The sequence below is a fragment of the Enhydra lutris genome, unplaced genomic scaffold (assembly GCF_002288905.1).
Source record: "Enhydra lutris kenyoni isolate GAN:26980312 unplaced genomic scaffold, ASM228890v2 scaffoldscaffold20, whole genome shotgun sequence".
Taxonomy (NCBI): Eukaryota; Metazoa; Chordata; class Mammalia; order Carnivora; family Mustelidae; genus Enhydra; species Enhydra lutris.
This window is the reverse complement of record NW_019154104.1, coordinates 22,778,028-22,797,385: the sequence shown is the minus strand read 5'-3', so window position 1 is coordinate 22,797,385 and position 19,358 is coordinate 22,778,028. Positions and strand designations below refer to the sequence as shown.

General features: G+C 47.8%; 1 protein-coding gene across 3 annotated transcripts in view; it reads left to right on the top strand.

Annotated features, from left to right (window-relative positions):
* The window catches only part of LOC111148682 (tetratricopeptide repeat domain 9), a 31,977-nt gene extending 14,786 nt beyond the window's left edge, over positions 1-17,191 (top strand). The window contains exons 2-5 of one of the 3 annotated variants that reach the window (XR_002640711.1): positions 11,510-11,692; positions 13,882-14,414; positions 16,240-16,381; positions 16,886-17,191. Coding sequence is in view for 1 of the 3 variants with exons in the window: in XM_022505457.1 (XP_022361165.1) it covers positions 11,510-11,692; positions 13,882-13,961 (263 nt within the window). In the remaining 2 variants the exon portion in view is untranslated. Of the gene's footprint in view, positions 1-11,509; positions 11,693-13,881; positions 14,789-16,239 lie in introns of those variants that run through there. The other 2 variants (XR_002640710.1, XM_022505457.1) reach the window with 2 other exon arrangements.
* The last annotated feature ends 2,167 nt before the right edge of the window (positions 17,192-19,358 follow it).

The window sequence follows — 19,358 nt, the reverse complement described above, 5'->3', positions numbered from 1 at the left end:
AAAAGACTACCCAGCATGATGCCATCACCATCAGGTACTAGAAAAACAATAATTTCCCAGCAAGTTAGACATAGAAGGAAGTTACCTGATCTTGATAAAGAACCTCTAGAAAACTACAGCTAACACCAAGCTAAATGATGACTGATCGAACGTTTTCCCTCCTGACCCGGGAATTGCCCTCTTGGGCATCTGTCCTAGAGAAATGAAAGCTGTCTGCGACTGGTCCTAGCAGCATTATTCACAATAACCAAAAAACCAGGAACAGTCCGGATGTGCTTCCTCAGGTGGACGGTTGGACGATGGCTACGTCCACGCCGTTGAATGCTACTCAGCAGTACAAGGAACGAACTATCAATCCATGCAACAACTTGGATGCATCTCAAGGCGATTATGCGGAGTGGAAAAAAAAAAAAAGCCAGCTCCTAAAAGGCTTCATACTGTATATAATATAATATATAATATATGTTATATATTATATATTATATATGTAATATATATATAGTACTTTGAAATGACAGATTTTAGAAATGGAGAATAGACGCGTGGTTGTCAGGGGGTAAAGTAGACTTGGGGATACAGGAGGGATATGGATGTAGTTCTAAAAGGGAAATGGGAGGGATGCTTGTGGTCATGGAACTGCTTTGTAACTTAACTTCGGAGGTAGACAGAGGAAGCTACATATGCGATAAAATGGATAAAACCAAACACACACACACGCAGAAGCACGAGCAAAGCTGGAAGGATCAATCTGTGGGTTGTACGAGTGTCCATCTTGTGGTCAATGTATTGCATGATAGTTTTAGAGGATGTTACTTACCATTTGGGGGAGATGGGGTAAAGGGTACAGGGAAGCTCTTCGTATTATTTCTTGCAACTGTATGTGAATCTACAGTTAGCGCCACAAAAATTTCAATTAAAAAATCAGACCGTTGGGCGCCTGGGTGGCTCAGTTGGTTAGGCAACTGCCTTCAGCTCAGATCATGATTCTGGAGTCCTGAGATCGAGTCCCACATCAGGCTCCCTGCTCAGCAGGGCGTCTGCTTCTCTTACTGACCTCTCTCCTCTCATGCTCTCTCTCTCTCAAATAAATAAATAAAATCTTAAAAAAAAAAATCAGACCGTGGGGGTTAGTCTTACGAACACCAGCTGAGGTGGGGATTGTTTCAGGAAGAAACCCGAGACTTGTCGTGTCAGCCCTATGAGGATAACCCGTAGACTCTGGATGGAGTTGGAGATGCTGGTGGTTTTGGAACTTCAAAACAGAACAAAACAACAAAACAAAAAAAACCTTGGTGGAAACCCTGCACGTGGTTTTCTTTGTTTGTTTCCCTCTTCGATGCAGAGAAACAAGGAGGGTAGAGGGTCCTAGAGAGTTACATAGGAAGCTTCCAGATGAGAAATCTACATGTGAAGTGAGCACAGTCTGGCACCACCAGGACCTCACGCTCGCGCCTCACGAGAAGTAGACCTCACCGCTCGAATCTGTCCGTGAAGGACATGAGTTTGAATGCATTCTAGGCAGTTGAGCATCCTGGGGGGAACACTGGGTCCAGTGCTTTAGGGGCACAGTCTCAGGAGCCAGATGGCTTAGGTTCAAATCCTAACCCAAACACTTAGTCACTTTGTGACCTTGAACAAGTGACTGAACTTCCTTAAGCCTCCGTTTCCCCACCTAGAAAATGGGTGAGATACTAGAGTCTACCCCTAGGTTGTGGTCAAGATGAAATGAATTAATGCTTAGAATAGTGCCTGGTCCATTTAGGCTTAATAAAACTTATCTGTTCTTATTCGTCTGGAGGGATGGATGAACATGGCCTACAGGACCAAATTCTCTTGAGCTCACCCTGGAGCATCTCAGGCCTTCTGCTCTGTTTCCCTGTTTCCCTGGTCTAGGCTGCTGTTCTCCAGGCAGAAGTCTCTAATCACTAAGAAGAGAAAAACCCCAAAATGTCACAAGCTGATCATCTGTCTGAGAACTGTTGTTTTTCCCACATGTGCAGATTTTTTTCCAGCTCTAGGACTTGGCCATCTGGGACCTGTTTGGCCTTGTGGGTAACCCTGAAGCTGCTCACAGCTTTCCTGGGCTCTCACAGTTGGTTTAACCAACTGCGTGGTCCTTAAGACACCTACATCCAAAATGCTAGAATATAAAGTACCAGTTCGGGAGGTAAAGGCCCCTACAGACGCCCACTGGGGACTTCTTAAAAATGTGTATTACTGGCCTCCACCCTGGCCCTTTGGAATCTTCATCGTTGGGCATGAGGTCTAGGATCTCTATGTTATACACGTTTCCATGGATGATTTAACATCAAACATTTGTCTGTAGGGTTCTCACCAGATGTCAGACTTACTGCGTCCTGCCAGCAAGCCTTCAAGGAAAAGGTAGATAGCCACCATAGTTATTTTTATGCTTATGCACTAGAAAGTCGAAATCCAGAGAGGTGAAGTGTTTTAACCCAAGGACACACACATGAATGCCAATGCCAGGGACATTGTCTCTAATCAACTAGCTCAGAGGCACCGAAACTGGCCAGCAACTTCTCTGCTAAAAATACTTCTTCCCTCTTTCCCTCCCAGACTCTCTAAAGCCCTACAGAGTGGGGAACCAGGCCTATTCATTTTCCTGCCACTGCTGGCGTTTTGAGCTCCTAGTTCTCCTGAATTATTAGGACCCCAGAGGAGCTCAGCTACTTTGGGTCCATCCCCTCCCCATCCATAAAGCTGTCAGCCAGATGCTGCCTGGGGAACCAGTTCCTCTATGGGCAGCAAGAGAACAGGTGCAGGCAGCACTCCTGTTTGCTGTTTGGGGGTGTAAAGGGCTTGTTGACTCAGAGGCCGGCTCATGTGTGAGAAGAAAATACCCCCGAGCCCCACGCCATTCTTTCCTTTAAGCCCCCTTTCCTGGCTGCAAAGCTCCTTCTGTAATGTTCTCTGCATCTCCCCAGCTGCTTCCAGTAGAGAAAACACACCTTCAAAAAGGAAAAGGGTTAGGGAAAACCAAGCATCCAACCTACGTTTGGGAAACACTCAGAGCAAGTGTGAGTTTGTGTACATCCCTGACCATGAAACAAAAATGAGAAATCCAAAGAAGAGAGTTGTTTTCAGAACTCTGAATGCAAGCATTTGTGTACACAGAGGGGAAAATTGCGCTCTCAGGGAAAGGTGGCATGGGGTGGGCCATGGCAGACCTGGACGTGGAGCCTCAGGAGGAAGATTCCTGTCCTCTCGCTGCCCAGGTCACATTCCCATTGCTCTGCCGCAGAAAGACCCTCTAGATCACCCTCCACTGTGTCTCTGACCTAGTCTTGAAAATCTACTTAAAATCAAGCTCTAGCTCCATGTATGTGTCATACACTCTGTGTAGGACTCAAAATGGAAATTTTCTCTGGTGAATGTGCGTGTTGCTGGGGAAACCGTATTTGACTAATGGGTTCCTAAAGAGAACCCGTTTCTGTGCCCAGCACTGTGTGAAGCATAGAACATACATTAATTATCTCATTTTATCATCACAAGAGTTCCCACAAAATAGGTATTATTATCTCCATTTAATACACGAGAAGACTGAGGCCGAGGGACATGAAGCGACACGCCCAAGGGCCCGGGCTGGTAGGTGGCAGAGCTTGGACGGCGCCCCGGGACTGTATCTCCAGACCCAACGTTTGAAGTTCAGCCAGGACACTCCGAAACTGGCTTGATACTCCTTGCCTCTTCGGTTTGGCTGTGACCTATCCCAGTTGTTAGATATGCCCAGTGTCACCTCTGTTCACCAAACTCCATCCACTTTACGACTATGCAAATGCCCCTTAAAATAAATATGAAAACCAAATAATTTTGTCCCCTTCATGGAAATTTTCCCCCAGTAATGTGATAGACACTTGCCGAGCCCGCCTCTCAAAGGAATGACCAGCAAGGTGTGTTAGTTTCCCAAGGGTGTCTGTAACTATCCCAGTTCTGGAGGCTAGGAGTCCAAGGTCAGGGTTTGGGTAGCATTGGTTCCTTCTGCCAGCTGTGAAGGAGAGTCTGTTCCATGCCTCTCTCCTAGCTTCTGGTGGCCTGGGTTCCTTGGCTTGTACATGGCTGCTTTCTCACTGTGTCTTTTCACATCATCCTTCTTAAGTGTGTGTCCATCTCTGTGTCCAAATTTCTCCTTTTTATAAAGACATCAGCTGTATTGAATTTAGAGCCCATTCTAGTGACCTCATGGTGACTTCATGATCTCTGCAAAGACCCTTTCTCCAAGTAGGATCAAATTCTAGATACTGAGGATGAGGATGTCAACATCTCTTTTGGGGACGACACAATTCAACCCATAAAGTGAGGCAACCTCCTTCTTCTCACTCCTGGCCCCAATCTGGCCTTTCCTTCCCCCACATCCAGCCCATGCTTCCCTTCTGGACAGCCGGTATGGGCAAACTGTAGCAAATCACCGGAGGAAGAAATCCAGCGTTTGTATGAACTTGTTCTCCCCGTCTCATCCAGTGTCCCTTCATCTCCTGCCAGCGAGTGGCACCTTGCCCAGGCAGTCACAATGCCCTGCGTGCACCAGGAAAAACAAAAACAGAACAGGTGCCAGAGCCAGTAGAACCTGACCTGTTTTAGCCTGAGGTCTCAGTGTGGTTGTTTGGGGAACGTCCAACATAGGATTTCCACTGTCCCGAGCACACAACCGTGCAGTGGGATTCTTTCAGTTGCTGAGTCTCTGATTTTTTCCTACCACAGATCCCTTTGTAGAGCTAAGAAAGCCTGTGGGCTCCTTTTATAAAACCGTACCCTAACCACCCAAAGTTGACCGTGGAAGAGGAATCTCCACGTGCGAGGATGGTTGGACACTGGCAGTCCAATTCTGGTCCCCCAAATGTACTTTTCTCTTGTAACTTGCACTGTCCACTGCTTCTGTCACCACTGTAGGCCTGGGGAAGGCTTTTCTCTTCTAGTCCTTCTTCCCAGCCATGACTAGCAACTTGTCTGAATCCTCCATGGCTCAGCTGGTTCCAGGCTGTAGCATTTATTTAAACATGTCAGAAGACCCAGAGACCAGAAGGTCCATAACATTTCTTTCAAAAGGGCTTGTGGGTGTGGTTGTCTGGGAGCCCAGGCCCATCTTCACATGTCTACTGTGGACATGTCTCCCCACTTCGTACCCCTTCTGCCACCCAATGACTGCATCTTTGAATCCAAATATATACCCAGAGTCAAGGCCACGAATGGGAACAAGCTCCCTCTCCATCCAGCAGGAGACCTGCCTTCCTGAGTTCTCAGCCTTCTCTGTGGAAACTGATGGCAGAGGCAGACCTTACTCCCTTCCAGGAAGATCTTGCCCTAGAGCCTGGCCTTGGGGAGACCACATAATTCAAATCCGTGCCATGCCAAAAAAAAAAAAAAAAAAGAAAAAAAGTCTCTATGTAGACAGAAAGTTGTCTTACAGAAGCCCTTTTGATCACTGCCCTCTCCAACAGAAGATGCCACGCCATAAGTAGTAGGGAGAACAGAGTTCCTTTTGAAGAGGAACCGGTGAAACAATGTTGTCCTTCTATTCAGTGGCCAATAATTGTATTCACAGGCTGTTCGATTGAAATGGAGAGTAGAGATTATTCAGCCAAGTGGAGGTCCCTCCTTTCATAGAAAGGAAACGGAGGCCCAGAAAGGGAAATTGATTTTCACACTATGGGCTAGTGGCAATGGTGGAACTAGAATCTAGCTTCCCTGATTCCCAGCCCAGTACTCTTTAAAATATGGACCCATTCCATATAGCAGAGCACATAGGCTGTCGTCTTATAAACCCTAATTCAAATTCAGACCAGGGTACAACAACGTGGAAGAAATTTCTGAATCATCAGTGAATCCAAAATGGCAGTCTGAGCCCTCCTGGATGAAGGGCTCTAACCACATGAGTGTAACAGGAGAGGGAAGATATTTCAGGAGTTCCCTATTGCTAGTCAGTTCTGTCTCCTAGATGCCTCTTAAACTGCTCCCTCTCCCCTGTCTTTCTGCCTCTGCTTCAATCAACCCAGTCAAAGCATTTCATCATTCCACTGTGACTAAGAATAAAGTCCCAGATCCTTAACGTGAACCAGAAGGGTGTAGGTGTCCGGGTGGTCTCTTGCGTTTCTACCTTCCCTTCCTTTTACCCTTCCCTCAGTCTCTCTGCTCCAGCCAGCCATAGTTCCTCAAAAATCCTCAAGTAAGTCAACCTTCCCCTTCTCCCCCACCCCCGATCTCTTCCTCTGTTGGTTCTGCCTAGAAAGTGTTTTCTCCTTTCCACCTAGATCACTGGTTCTCAGGGAGGATTTTACCTCCCCCTCCAGGACATTTTGCAATATCTGGAGATGTATTTTTGACTGTCATGACTGGTATGTAGTGGGTAAAAGCCAGAGATGTTGCTAAACACCATATAATGCACAGCACAGGGCAATCCTCCTATGACAAAAAGTTATCATCCTAAAATGTTTATAGTAGGGGGATCTATCAGTTAAGCAGCAGCCTTTGGCTCAGGTCATGATCCCAGGGTCCTGGGATCGGGTCCCACATCGGGCTCCCTGCTCATCGGAGAGCCTGCTTCTCCCTCTCCCTCTGCCTGCTGCTCTGCCTACTTGTGCTCTGTCTCTCTCTGCCAGATAAATAAACAAAAAAATCACAAATAAGTAAATAAATAAACAAAACATTTAAAGTGCTAAGGTTGAGAAACACTCAGAGCCAGCTTAAATGCCACTTCTTCCACGAAGCCCTCCTGGGATACTTTGTTTTGGCCGAAGGCCCCCCTCTGTCCGTGTGCTCCCTCTCTTCCCTTCTCCTTGTCAGTGTTGACACATGGGAGTATTCAAGATACTGGAACATCTGCCTCCCCCACCAGCCCATTTGCTCTAGGACGGAGGGGAGTATTTGTTCACAACTGATCCCAGCGCCCAGGGAAGTTAGGCATTGCTTTTTGCCTTGTTGACCCTGGAGCACAGAGAAACGTAGTTTACACAGGCGATGTGACTTTTACCACGGGTTACGTTGGTTTTGGCAGGCTTCAAACGCAGACCCACAGAGACCCATAGTCAAGAGCACACTCTGGGGATCCTGGCAGAAGTGGGTGGATGTCATAATTCTCCCACCTCCCAGTTGAGCGACTTTGAGCAAGTTACTTAATTTCTCTGGAACGGGTGTCATCGCCAGTAAAAGAAGGATCAACATTGAACCTGTTTCATAGGTACCGTGAACGTGAAAAGGTATAACGTACATAAGGTACCGAACGCCACCTCTGACACAGGGTAAGGGATTAACCGCGGAGAGAAAGCAAGGGCACTGGGAGGATGGGACCACAGCCCACAGGCCCTGGGTAGTGGGCCTAGGGGTGCAGTAGGAACTTCAGGAGACTGCTGGTCAACCTCTTCTTCTGAACTTTCTCTACTCTAAGGACGTGCCTACAAACGTCCCATCTTACCTCTCCCCTAGGCTTGTTATGTGGACCCCAAATAGCTCCCCACCCAAACTACAGGGATGCCTAAAAATCACCTACAGGTGGGGCTGAGGGTAGCTTTCCAGACTTTCACTTACCCCCTCTACCTCAGAGGAGCTCTGGCTAACACCCTGGGTTTCTTGCCTGACTTCCCCCAACCTCCCCCGGCCCAGCACGCAACCTTCAGGATGGCGGCTCGTTTGGACCCACGCTGGCTCTAGATGGCTCCACCTTCCTGGGCTCTGCCTGTGGTGCCAGCAGGGGCCCCACACCCTATAACCTGCCCGCCTCACCTCCCACGGGGTCTGAAACCCGGTATGCTGCCAGGTGGCCCCGTCGCCACTGGATCTGGAGCCACAGGGGAATTCAAAACATTTTCAGCGAAGGGTTCCCAGAATCTGATGGCTAGCCTTTCCTCTCCCCTAGGGGAGGAGGATCTGTTTCCATTTCCAGGCCTTTTTGCTTCCTTTCCCCACCACCCCACCCTCATTTTAATCACTCAAAAGCTGTTTTTAAAAGAGACAAAGGTCCATTTCCTTCACTGCTCAGGTCAGTGAACAGAAGTGTCTGTCTGAAGATGGACGGGAAGAGGTTTGCCCGTCTGGGCAGAGAGGACAGCAGATGAGGCACATGGGAGCCCAGACAGGAAATCCTTTAGCTCTGGGAGCTGGTGTTGGAGCCAAGACCTACACAGGTAGCCCGGGAGGTCCATGCACAGGAAGCTCTTGACAGAAACCTCTCCCTGTCCGCAGAGCTGTGTGAGCCCCAGGACGGGATCCAGCAGCTTGGGGGGTGGGAAGAGGTCCCCACAGCCAAGGGAGGAGAGGAGAGGGAGCTGGTGGCATCAGCTCAGCCCCATGCCCGGTTGCCAGCACATCCTGGTTTTCTGTGACTGCAGCCACCCACGCCCAAGGGGGTAGCAGCCCCTCGCTTCTGTCTCCTTCTTTGGCTTTCTGCCCTGGGGCCTGTGAAACCTGATGGGTCAGTTTCTAGATCTGGGCTGATTCACTTCCACTTCCTGGTTCTCACATCTTCAACTTCCGAGACTGTGTGGTTCACCTCCCCCTCAGTCGGCCAAAAGGATGTGGGTGAGTATTTTTTCTTTTTCCCCAAAATGGCCAATGAAAGAGCTGATCTCCTAATCAGCGATTCTTATCCCTGGGAAGTTATTTAAGGGATCAAAACAGCTGAAGTTAGACCTCTGAAGATTTAAATCAGTGACTCGCCTCTATCCCAGAGAGAGGACGTTTCCTCCCTCTCAAGGAGCAGGCATCAGGCTTCTCCCCCACCATCCAGTCTGGTCTTGGCGGGAAGAGCACTTTTGCCTCCTCCATCTCTCTCTCTCTCTCTCTCTCTCTCTCTCTCTCTCTCTTTTTTAAGATTTTTATTTATTTTAGAGAGAGTGAGCGTGAGGCGGGGGAGGGGCAGAGGGAGAAGCAGACCCCCTGCTGAGCAAGGAGCCCAGTGCAGGGCTCCATCCCAGGACCCTGAGACCATGACCTGAGCCAAAGGCAGACAGTTGACCCACTGAGCCACCCAAGTACCCTTGCCTCCTACATCTCTTTTAAGTCACTTTGAAGAAGCAGAGAGGTGCCTTTCCTTGCCCCTTCCCTCCCCCTTTCTGGTAATCCCTCCAACGTGTATAACACAATCTTCCTTCAGTGCCTACTAAACATTTGTGTGATCACATGGAGGGGGAGGTAGCTCAGCAGGGCGGGGAGTTGGGTGAGGGAGGGGAGGCCGCTGGGCACCCAAGGAAAGGGGGCATCACTCTCTAGGGTCTCGTGAGCTTTCTGGCCCTGGCTCTGGCCCTGCAGCTGATGACTGGTGAGAGAGAGCTTCTTCAAGGAGAGACGGTTTACTCAGAGATGGCTGAGGTACAATAGGAAGGGGCTCCACCACGGGCACCTGCCAGCCTCAGCTTCCTCTTGCCTAGGGCAAGGGTCCCGAGGTATGCTCTGTGCGGGCTTTTGCACTTGCCCCATCAGAAGGCCCCTGGTCCCTGGAACTGCAAAGACAAACTTGCATGAATGAGAACTTGAAGAAAATGAGACGTAGTTGTCACGGCAGGGGCACAGGGTTGAAAAGAATTATAATAATATTAAATGACACTTGGGGTGACCTACTCTGTGCCAAGCCCTATGTTAAATACTTCATGGCCATTATTTTGGAAAATCCCCTCAACAACTCTAAGAACTTGGGCACTGGAACAGGCGGCTTTGATGTAAGTCCCAGCCTTGGGACGCTTGGGTGGCTCAGTGGGTTAAATGTCTGCCTTCGGCCCAGGTCATGACCGATCCCCACATGGGGTTCCTTGCTCAGCAGGGAGCTTGCTTCTCCCTCTGCCTCTCCCCTCTGCTTCTGCTTTCTCTCTCTCTCTCTGACAAATAAATAAATAAATAATCTTTTAAGAAGCAAGCAATCCACCCATCCATCCATCCCAGCCTCGCCTCTGTCATGTTGTGTGCCCTTGGGAAATGACCTAATCTTACCGGGCTTCAGTTTCCTCATCCGTAAAATGGGAATAACGGTAGGCCGTACATCATGGTGTTCTGAGGGTTATGTCGGGGAATGCAAGCAGAGCAATGACACGAACACCCTGCACCCAGTGGGCACTCAACAAGTGTTAGCCACAGTTGGCATTGTTAGGGCCTCTTATAGCTTATTTCTAGGGTCGCCCCAACGTAAGTCTCATAAAGTGGCAGCTTGAACAATAGAAATGCATTGTCTCATCGTTCTGGAAAGCAGGAGCCCAAGACGGAGGTGTTGGAAGGTTCGGTTCCTTCAGAGGGCTGTGGGGGAGAGTTGGTGCCATGCTTCTCCCTCACCTTGCAGGGCCTCCGGCGTTGCTTGGCTTCTAGACGGCCATCTTCTTCCTGTGTTTCTTCACATTGTCTCACCTCTGTGTGTTTGTCTGTTTGAGCTGCTATGTCAGTAGTGTAGACTGGGAGGCCCAAACAACACAATTCATTTCTCACAGTTCTGAAGACTGGGGAGTCCAAGATCAAGGCAGGAAATTCAGCATCTGGGGATAGTCTGCTCGCTGGTTCACAGACAGCCGTCTTCTCACTGTGTCCTCATGGCAGAAGGTGAAGGGAGCTCGCTAAGGTCTCCCTCATAAAAGCACTAATTCCAGTCACGAGTGTTCAGCCCTCGTGACCACATCACCTCCCAAAGACCCCACCTTCAAATACCGACACACTGCGGACTGGCTTTCAACATATGGATTTTTCAGGGAACATAAACATTCAGTCTATAGTGTATGGTTTTTTTTCTTTTAATTAAAACAAGTTTTTTTAAAAAATTTATTTATTTGAGAGAGAGAGAGAGAGTGAGGGAACAAGAGCAATGGAGAGTGTTCGAGGGAGAGGGAGAAGCAGACCGCAGGACCCTGAGATCATGACCTGAGCCAAAGGCAGACCCTAACTGACTGAGCCACCCAGGCATCCCTGTAGTATGCGTTTTTATAAAGACTCCCATCATATTGTATTAGGACCCATTCCAAGGACCTTACTATAACTTGATTACCTTTTTTGTAAAGATCCTATTTCCAGGGGCGCCTGGGTGGCTCAGTGGGTTAAGCCGCTGCCTTCGGCTCAGGTCATGATCCCAGGTCCTGGGTTCGAGCCCCACATCGGGCTTTCTGCTCAGCAGGGAGCCTGCTTCCTCCTCTCTCTCTGCCTGCCTCTCTGCCTACTTGTGATTTCTCTCTGTCAAATAAATAAATAAAATCTTTAAAAAAAAAAAAAAAAAAAAAAAGATCCTATTTCCATGTAAGGTCACATTCTGATGTACTAGGAGTCAGGACTCCAACATATCTTTTTGGAGGGGACAAAATTCAACACATAATACAAGGCTAAGTAACTCACTCAAGCTCACACAGCTTGCTGGTGATGAAGGTGGGTCCTGGAACCCTAGATCACTTGGTGACAAATCCCACAGCAATACACCCCAACATAAAGCCCCAGCACTACTCCACCTTTTCTAGACAAGGAGAAAGAACCAAAGAGAGACACTCAGAGTCTGCTGTATTTTAGCCCTTTTCCTTTCTCTCTCCTTCCTCCACAGCCTGCCTGCTGCAGGCTGAGCTGGTGAACTACGAGCGAGTCAAGGAATATTGCCTCAAAGTCCTGAAGAAGGAAGGAGAGAACTTCAAGGCTCTTTACCGGTCTGGTGTAGCCTTCTACCACCTTGGAGACTATGACAAAGCACTCTACTACTTGAAAGAAGCAAGGACCCGACAGCCAACAGGTAAGGTGGCAGTTACTGTTTTCTTACTGGCAGTCCCTCTGGCAGCCTCCCCATCATGGCGCCCAACTGTCATGGCAGGCGGGGCCAGGTGTGGGCCAGGACCTGAAATGAGGAGCTCGGACAGTCCACGCATTTGGCTGGGGTTTTGGTTCCAGGGAGCTTGGGCACCTCTTTTCAAATAGAATATGGAATTCTCTGGGGTTTTTTCCCAATCCAGAAGCCAACTCTTCCCACTTACTCAATAAATACATATTGAGTTCTTAGTTTTGTGCCACAGTTCGTGCTGGGTGCCAGGGATGTAGATGAGAAGATGGAGTCCCGGCTTATGAGGACCTCACAGTCCAGCTGGTGAGATAGAATGCAGATGGATACTCTTGGTGCTGAGCTCAGCGACTTGTGGGAAGGGTGCTCTGACTTCTCTGGTCAGCTCCCCTTCCTCAGAGCCTGCATTTCCTGCACCATTCGCTCAAATTCCTGTCCACCGGCTCAGCCGTTCATTCATCCCACAGACATGGGTCATGAGCAGGTCTGGATGTGTTCTAGGAGCTGGGTAGACAGCAGGGAACAAAAGGAAGCTGCTACCTTCCAGGACTTTGTGTCACGACGGAGGAGGATGGACAGGAAACAAATAGGTAGAAAATACAATATTTAGTCGTGTTAAGTGCTGGGAAGGAAATAAAGTAGAGTAAAAGAATCAGGAGTAAAGGGGGTTCTGTTTTACACCAGGGGATCAGGAAGAGCCTCTCTGAGGAGGTAACATTTATTTATTTGTGTGTGTGTGTGTGTGTGTGTGTGTGTGTGTTTTATTAATTTTTTATATTTTTTTATAAACATATTATGTATTTTTATTCCCAGGGGTACAGGTCTGTGAATCGCCAGGTTTACACACTTCACAGCACTCACCATAGCACATACCATCCCCAATGTCCATAACCCCACCACCCTCTCCCGATCCCCCTCCCCCCAGCAACCCTCAGTTTGTTTTGAGGGATTAAGAGTCTCTTAATCCCGATCCCATCTTGTTTCATTTATTCTTTTCCTCCCCCCAAACCCCCTACATTGAATCTCCACTTCCTCATATCAGGAAGATCGTATGATAGTTGTCTTTCTCCGATTGACTTATTTCGCTAAGCATAATACCCTCTAGTTCCATCCACCTCGTCGCAAAGGGCAAGATTTCATTTCTTTTGATGGCTGCATAGTATCCCATTGTATGTATATACCAAATTTTCTTTACCCATTCATCTGTTGATGGACATCTAGGTTCTTTCCATAGTTTGGCTATTGTGGACATTGCTGCTATAAACATTCGGGTGCACGTGCCCCCTCGGATGACTACGTTCGTATCTTTAGGGTAAATACCCAGTAGTGCGATTGCTGGATCATAGGGTAGCTCTATTTTCAACTTTTTGAGGAACCTCCATGCTGTTTTGAGGAGGTAACATTTAAACAACGAATTTGAACTTGGTATTACCATTGTTGTTCACATGGCTGATTTTTTAAAAAATCCAATCCTCCTTCCAAGAAGAATTTAAGAACTTCACGATCAGTTTGCAAAGACCCAAATGTATACTTTTTTCTATATTCTTAAAGACTGCCCATATCTTTATTTTTATGTATCACTGTTTTGCTTTTTGTTTTTTTTTTCTGTATATAAATGTGTTCTAGACTTGAAGCAACTTGAGAACTAAGAACTAGACTCATTTAACAGAATTTTCTTGAGCGCGTCCTATCTGCCAGCACTGCTGGATGCTATAGCTGGCATTTTTGAGTGTTAGTATTTGCTTCTGCTTCCTGAAGTATAACATTAATATTTAATGTTAATAACATTTAAAACATTTACATTCAGTTAGTATTTACTGCTCATTGGATGAAGCACCTTTGGACTTCTCTATCTTGGTCCTCACGGCAATTTTATGAAGAAGGTAGACGCTCCCCGAGTGAGGGAGGCCACCAAGGCAGGCTCACCCCTTAACCGTGGGCCTCCCTGGGCCTCTTCATCTCTCCAGGGGCTCAGTTCTCCCTCTGTCACATTGAGGACGAGGATCCGGACTTGGCATGATTGTAATGAGGTGGAAATAGATGATGACGGGAATAAGCGTGGCCCTAAGTAGGATTCCGTGTAGACCCGACCGTTCTCCTCCCCACGCCCACCAGGTGTTCCCTAAGGTGTGTTTCTCTCCTCGCAGACACCAACGTGATTCGGTACATCCAGCTGACGGAGATGAAGCTCAGCCGATTCTCCCAGAGAGAGAAGGAAGCCATGTGACAGCTGCAGCCGCCCCCGAGGACGGACTTCCAGGCAGCCCCCCGGGCGAAGGGCCCCTCCTGGGTTTTGCTCCCTTATCCCCACGTCTGCCGGCTCCCCCTTTCTTCCTCCGGCTGCCCCTCAGCAATCTGTCTGCTCCCAGTGGGAAAGGAAGGAGAGGCAGATTTGGAACCTGGTGTGTTGCCTGCCATGGAGACACCCCTTCTCTAGCAGGTCCACTACTGAGAGGGACCTCACTTCTGCGGGGACAGCTGGAGAGGACTCTTCCAGGGCCCAGAACGCTGATGCAGCAGTGACTTCAGCCAGTGCTCCTGACAGAGGCAGAGCCTGGTAGATGTGCCGTCGCAGGCACGGAGCCCACAGGCTGGACCCCTGCACACTTTCCGGACAGACCAGAGCATCTCAAGGCAACCGTGACCAATCCAGGGAAGAGACAAACGCCAGAAGCATCAGGTTAAGCCAACAGACCGTGCATTTGTACACTGGGATCCCCCCCACCCCCACGCAGCCACCTCAGCCCCTGCCTCCCTCCCTCCACTTGTTGTCTTGGCCTGGCTTTCTTCTCTCCCCCTCGGGGATCTGAGACTGCCAGGATTCACAAGCCTCTGAAACCCACTCTCAGTGCCCTCGGGTGACCACACATACCATTCTCCCATACTCCCGCCCAGCAGGCAGCTGTGACAGCAGAGGGACAGGGTGAGGAGGGCCCCAGGCTGAGCACGTAGGTGATGGAGGGGAGGGGAGATGACCTCTAGGGGAAGGAGCATTGTCTAGCCTGCGGCATCGAACTGTGGACTCAGTAAGTGTAAATAAAAATAAATTAACAGGCAACAGCTCCTGTCATTTCTGTTGGAAGCAGCCCACTCCCTCGCTGTCACTCCCTCCCCCAACTCTGAGTCAGAGCTACTTACAGCTTCCCCCAAAGCGAGGGCCCATTTGTCCAGGGGTAAACAATGTTGGCTGCCGCCTCTGTGCGTTGGAGTGGGCTGGCCTTGCGGAGACTAGCCAGGGACTTGGCCTTGTGGGAACTTGTAGAGCCTCCTTTTGATGAAATTATCTGGACTCAATATCTAGCACATAGAATGTGTTCAACAAATATTTGTTGACTGAATAAATTATGACTGCAGACTGGCTCTCCTGCCTTAAACTAATTTTAGCCCAGCCTAGTCTCCTGATATCTATGCTCTTTACGCTCTGCCGTGTTGCTTTAGTCAAATAAGAAACATTTACTGAGGGCTTATCGTTTGCCGATCATTGTGCAATATGCCGTGGGACGGAGGACATCGTCCCGGTCTTGAAGGGGATGGAAGAGTTGAGAAATACTCGCATGAGATTACCACCAATGACACCTTTAATTTCTATGATGCTTTAAATTTTTCAAAGCACTTTCGTGTATTTTTTGTGTGATTAGTGAGACAAGATTGTACAAATTAAAATATATACAAATGCAATAATGTTAATAGTTAGCATTTATTAAATGCACTAGCCTCAGACACTTACACGTATAATCTCATTTCTTTCCTGCAATTACCCTCTGAGATACTATTCCCATTAGGTGGGTAAGGAAACTTAAAATCCAGAAACATTCCCTCCCCCAAGGTGATAGGGCCTTAAGTGACGTGGCTAGGATCTGAACCAGGTCTGTTTGACCCAGAGCTCTAAATGCTAACTACCCTAGTTAGCTGCTTTCTACGAAGTAGTCTATAGAGCTGTTACGACCATTAGGGAGTAGGACAGTGCGTATTCCGTTGAAAAGCCTTACTAGGCCAATAATGGTATATGGGCTGCCTCTGTATTTAGCCCAAGGTTTAAAAAGGTCCCTAACACCAACTCCTTAGTGGTCAAGGCAGTGACAGGCCAGAAAAGACAGCTGAGACCTAGCAGTTACTTCTGTGTATGATTCATTGTACTTTCTGATGTCAGCGCATATCCAAACCCACCCTCCATTTCCCCAGCCTTGGGGAAGGTTCACAATTATAGGTAGAGATCGAAAGGAAACACAAAGTTAATTATGGGTTCTTTGTGCAATCAGAGACTCCACCCCTGCAGGATCCAATCACTGCTGAGAGGCCCAGAAGCCAGCAGTCCAGGTTATAGTCCCATAGCTGCTGAAAGGCTTCCAACAGGGGTGTTAAGAAGGTGCTAGAAATACCCAGGGGCCCCGCAGTTGCCTGTCTATAGCTCACTTCTGGGGAAGAGGAAAAGGAAAATGCTGGTATCACTGCCACATTCTCCCCCCACTCCCCACTAGATCCTTCCCTCTGCCCTTTTCTTCCAGAACGGGTTCACATTTACCCAACTCAGAACCATCCTGCGTCAGACACAGCAAAGGCATATGTGCAAGTCTCCCCCGTTCCCAAGCCTCCAGCCCAGGAAGCTTGCGAGTTGGCAAACTGCTTGCCAGGGTCTGAAGGATGCCGGTGAGTTCAGAGGGGGGAGGCAGAACCGGTTCAAACCAGCAGGGTCTTCCTTTTGTCTTCATGCCATCAGGAAGGACTCGTACTAACTATCCCCAAACCAGAGCAGGAGAGAGGTCTTGCCTCAATGAGTAAGTTGGGGCAGAGCTGGACAGAGGGGGATAAGATCGTCACCATCCTTCTAAAGAGGAAGGTGGAAACCCGGAACTAGATGAGCACAGCGCTGAGCACAGATTCCCTGCCTGTCTGGTGGTTCGCGTACACTTGCTTACTGGAATCCGTTCAACTGTGACCCAACGTTAAGTGATTCCCAAAGTAAAAATTTGCCCAGGAGTGTTGTCTGATATTTGGGGTGGAGGGTGAAATTGCTGTGCATTTTGTCCAACAAAAATTTCAGAAAGCTGTTAAGCAAGATCAGGTCTATTCACCTTAGACGACTTCAGCTTCCTGCCCCCCCATCCCTCCTCAAAACACGGACTGTGATTTCATGACACCCTTTGTTTGCAGACGTCACTGCTGACCTGGAGCACTAATCCTGGATCTGACCTGCTGTGTCATCTCCTGCTTGGACTTTTGTGATAGACTCTTCGGGGAAAAAAATTATACTTTTCTTGTTATTGTTATGAAAGCCTCACATGTGTATTGTAGAAATTTAGCGGGGGGTGGGGGGTGGGGAGACAAACTCCAGCCCGTCATCCTACCACCCAAGACAAACATCACTGTCCTTTTAGACTTCTCTTTCAGTTCTTTGGGGTATAAATGTTCACATGCACATGCAGGGCTTGTTTTGTTTTGTTTTTAACAAAAACTGGATTACACTGTAAATACTCTTTAGTAACTTACTTTTCAAAATGTGTATTTATATTTTAGAATATGTAAGACACACACAGGTAATGAAATTCAAAAAGGACACAAAGCTCTAGAGTAAGAATTCAATCTCCTTCCCACCCTGTCTGCCAGCATCTAGTTTCCCTCCAAATACTTGTACTGTATATCCTTTCAGAAACATTGATGCATTTTCAAATATATGTGTATATATTCTTTTGTCACAAATGGTAGCATATCAGACACACCTTTTTGCCTCTTGTGCTATTTCACTTAACTCGATCATGAGCGAAACGTTTTGTGTGGGTGTCACTTGGACTTTTTCAACAGCATCTTCATTATGTGGATGGACTCTCACTTGGTAGCCTGACTCTTTACACGAATTATTTCATTTGTTCCCATTCTTTATTGTAAATAATGTTGCAGTAGGCATTCCTGTTGCTAAATTTTGCACACACCTATGGCTATTTCCTTGGGATAAAATCCAAGAAGGAAATTGCTTGGCTCTCTTTAAGAATTTTGATATATGTTGCCAACTGCCCTGAGAAGAGTTTGTACTAAACTTCGCCCCCTCCTGTTTGCAGGCTTGAGATTGCCCTGTTCCCTGCAACCTCACTAACGGTGGATATAGTCACTTACCAAACCTTTACCAGTCCGGTAGGGAAATAATAGTATGTCAGTGTCACTGGAACTCACACTTCTTTGATTATGAGTGAATAACCTCTTCAAACGCCTATTGACCCTTTGTACTTGTTTCCTTGTGATTTTCTGTTTATTTGATATTGGTATGTTTACCTTTATTCCCAATATGTAATTTTATTAAGAATATTAGTTTTGTCAAGAAACATTGCAAATATGCTTTCCAAGTGCTTTGCTTTTGAATTTTGTTTATGGTGCTTTTTGACACACATAAATTCTTAATTCTGCAATTAATCTGGATCTCTGTTGCCAGCTCCTTCTGCCGATGGGTCACCCTCTCATTGCTGTCAGAGCTCCCCCTCTCAACACAGTCTGATTCTGTCACTCCACATCTTAAATATCTTTAATGGCTCCTCACCACTTTTGGGATAAAGGCCAAACTCAGCATAACATGTAATTTCTCCCACGGACTCTTCCTGGCTTCCCTCCTGGTCCTCTTCCAAAGGTACCCTACATTTCACCATTGTTCAGCTCCTTGTGATTCCCCAAACCCATCGCTCTGGGTCTGTGGGTCTTTCCATGCGGTTCCCTCTGCCTAGCAGGCCACGCCTCACCCCTCAAACCCCCTCTTTGCCTTGCTAACTCCTATAGGACTCCACCAAGGAATCGCTGCTCCAAAGCTTTCCTTGACCCCATGGTTTGTACTCCTAAAGCAACATGAGCCTGCCTCTGCATAGCATTTGCTCCAAGGAATTGGAAATTCCGATTTGTGTTTGTCTCCCCCACTAGCTGACCATTCCTTAAGGCAGGCACTGGGGTTTACTCATTCTTTGCAGCCAGCATCTTGCACACAGTGTCTGGCACACAGTAAGTGCTTGATAAATGCCACTGAGCCCTGAATCTGAAATGAATGAATAATGGCAAATGAACAGCAGCACATGCTACTTGGGGAAAATGTAGGGTTGGACTGGATCTGTGCTTCTGAGAACCGAGAAACCCTAGGAAACTCAGTGTGGAAGAGAAGCCACATGCTCCAGTGTTGTGTTTTCCAGAACATCAGGATCACTTGGAGTGGCTTTTTAAAAATACACAATCTCAGCCCCTGCTTTAGACCCATTGGTTCAGACTCTCAAGACACTATAGTTTTTTTTTTTTTTTAAGATTTTATTTATTTATTCAACAGACAGAGATAACAAATAGAGAGACAGGGAGAGAGAGAGAGAGGGAAGCAGGCTCCCCGCTGAGCAGAGAGCCCGATGCGGGACTCGATCCCAGGACTCTTGAGATCATGACCCGAGCAGAAGGCAGCGGCCCAACCCACTGAGCCACCCAGGCGCCCAACACTATAGTTTTTGAAATGTCCTGAAGTATTTCTGATGACCAGCCAGGTGAAAGAGTACGGTGAGGTAGACCAGCAGACAGTGCAGAGCACCTGGCATTTCTAACCATGTGATTTCTAGGAGTGGACAGATGGAGCTTTGTTTGAATACCAGCTCTGACATCCACTAGCTGTGTG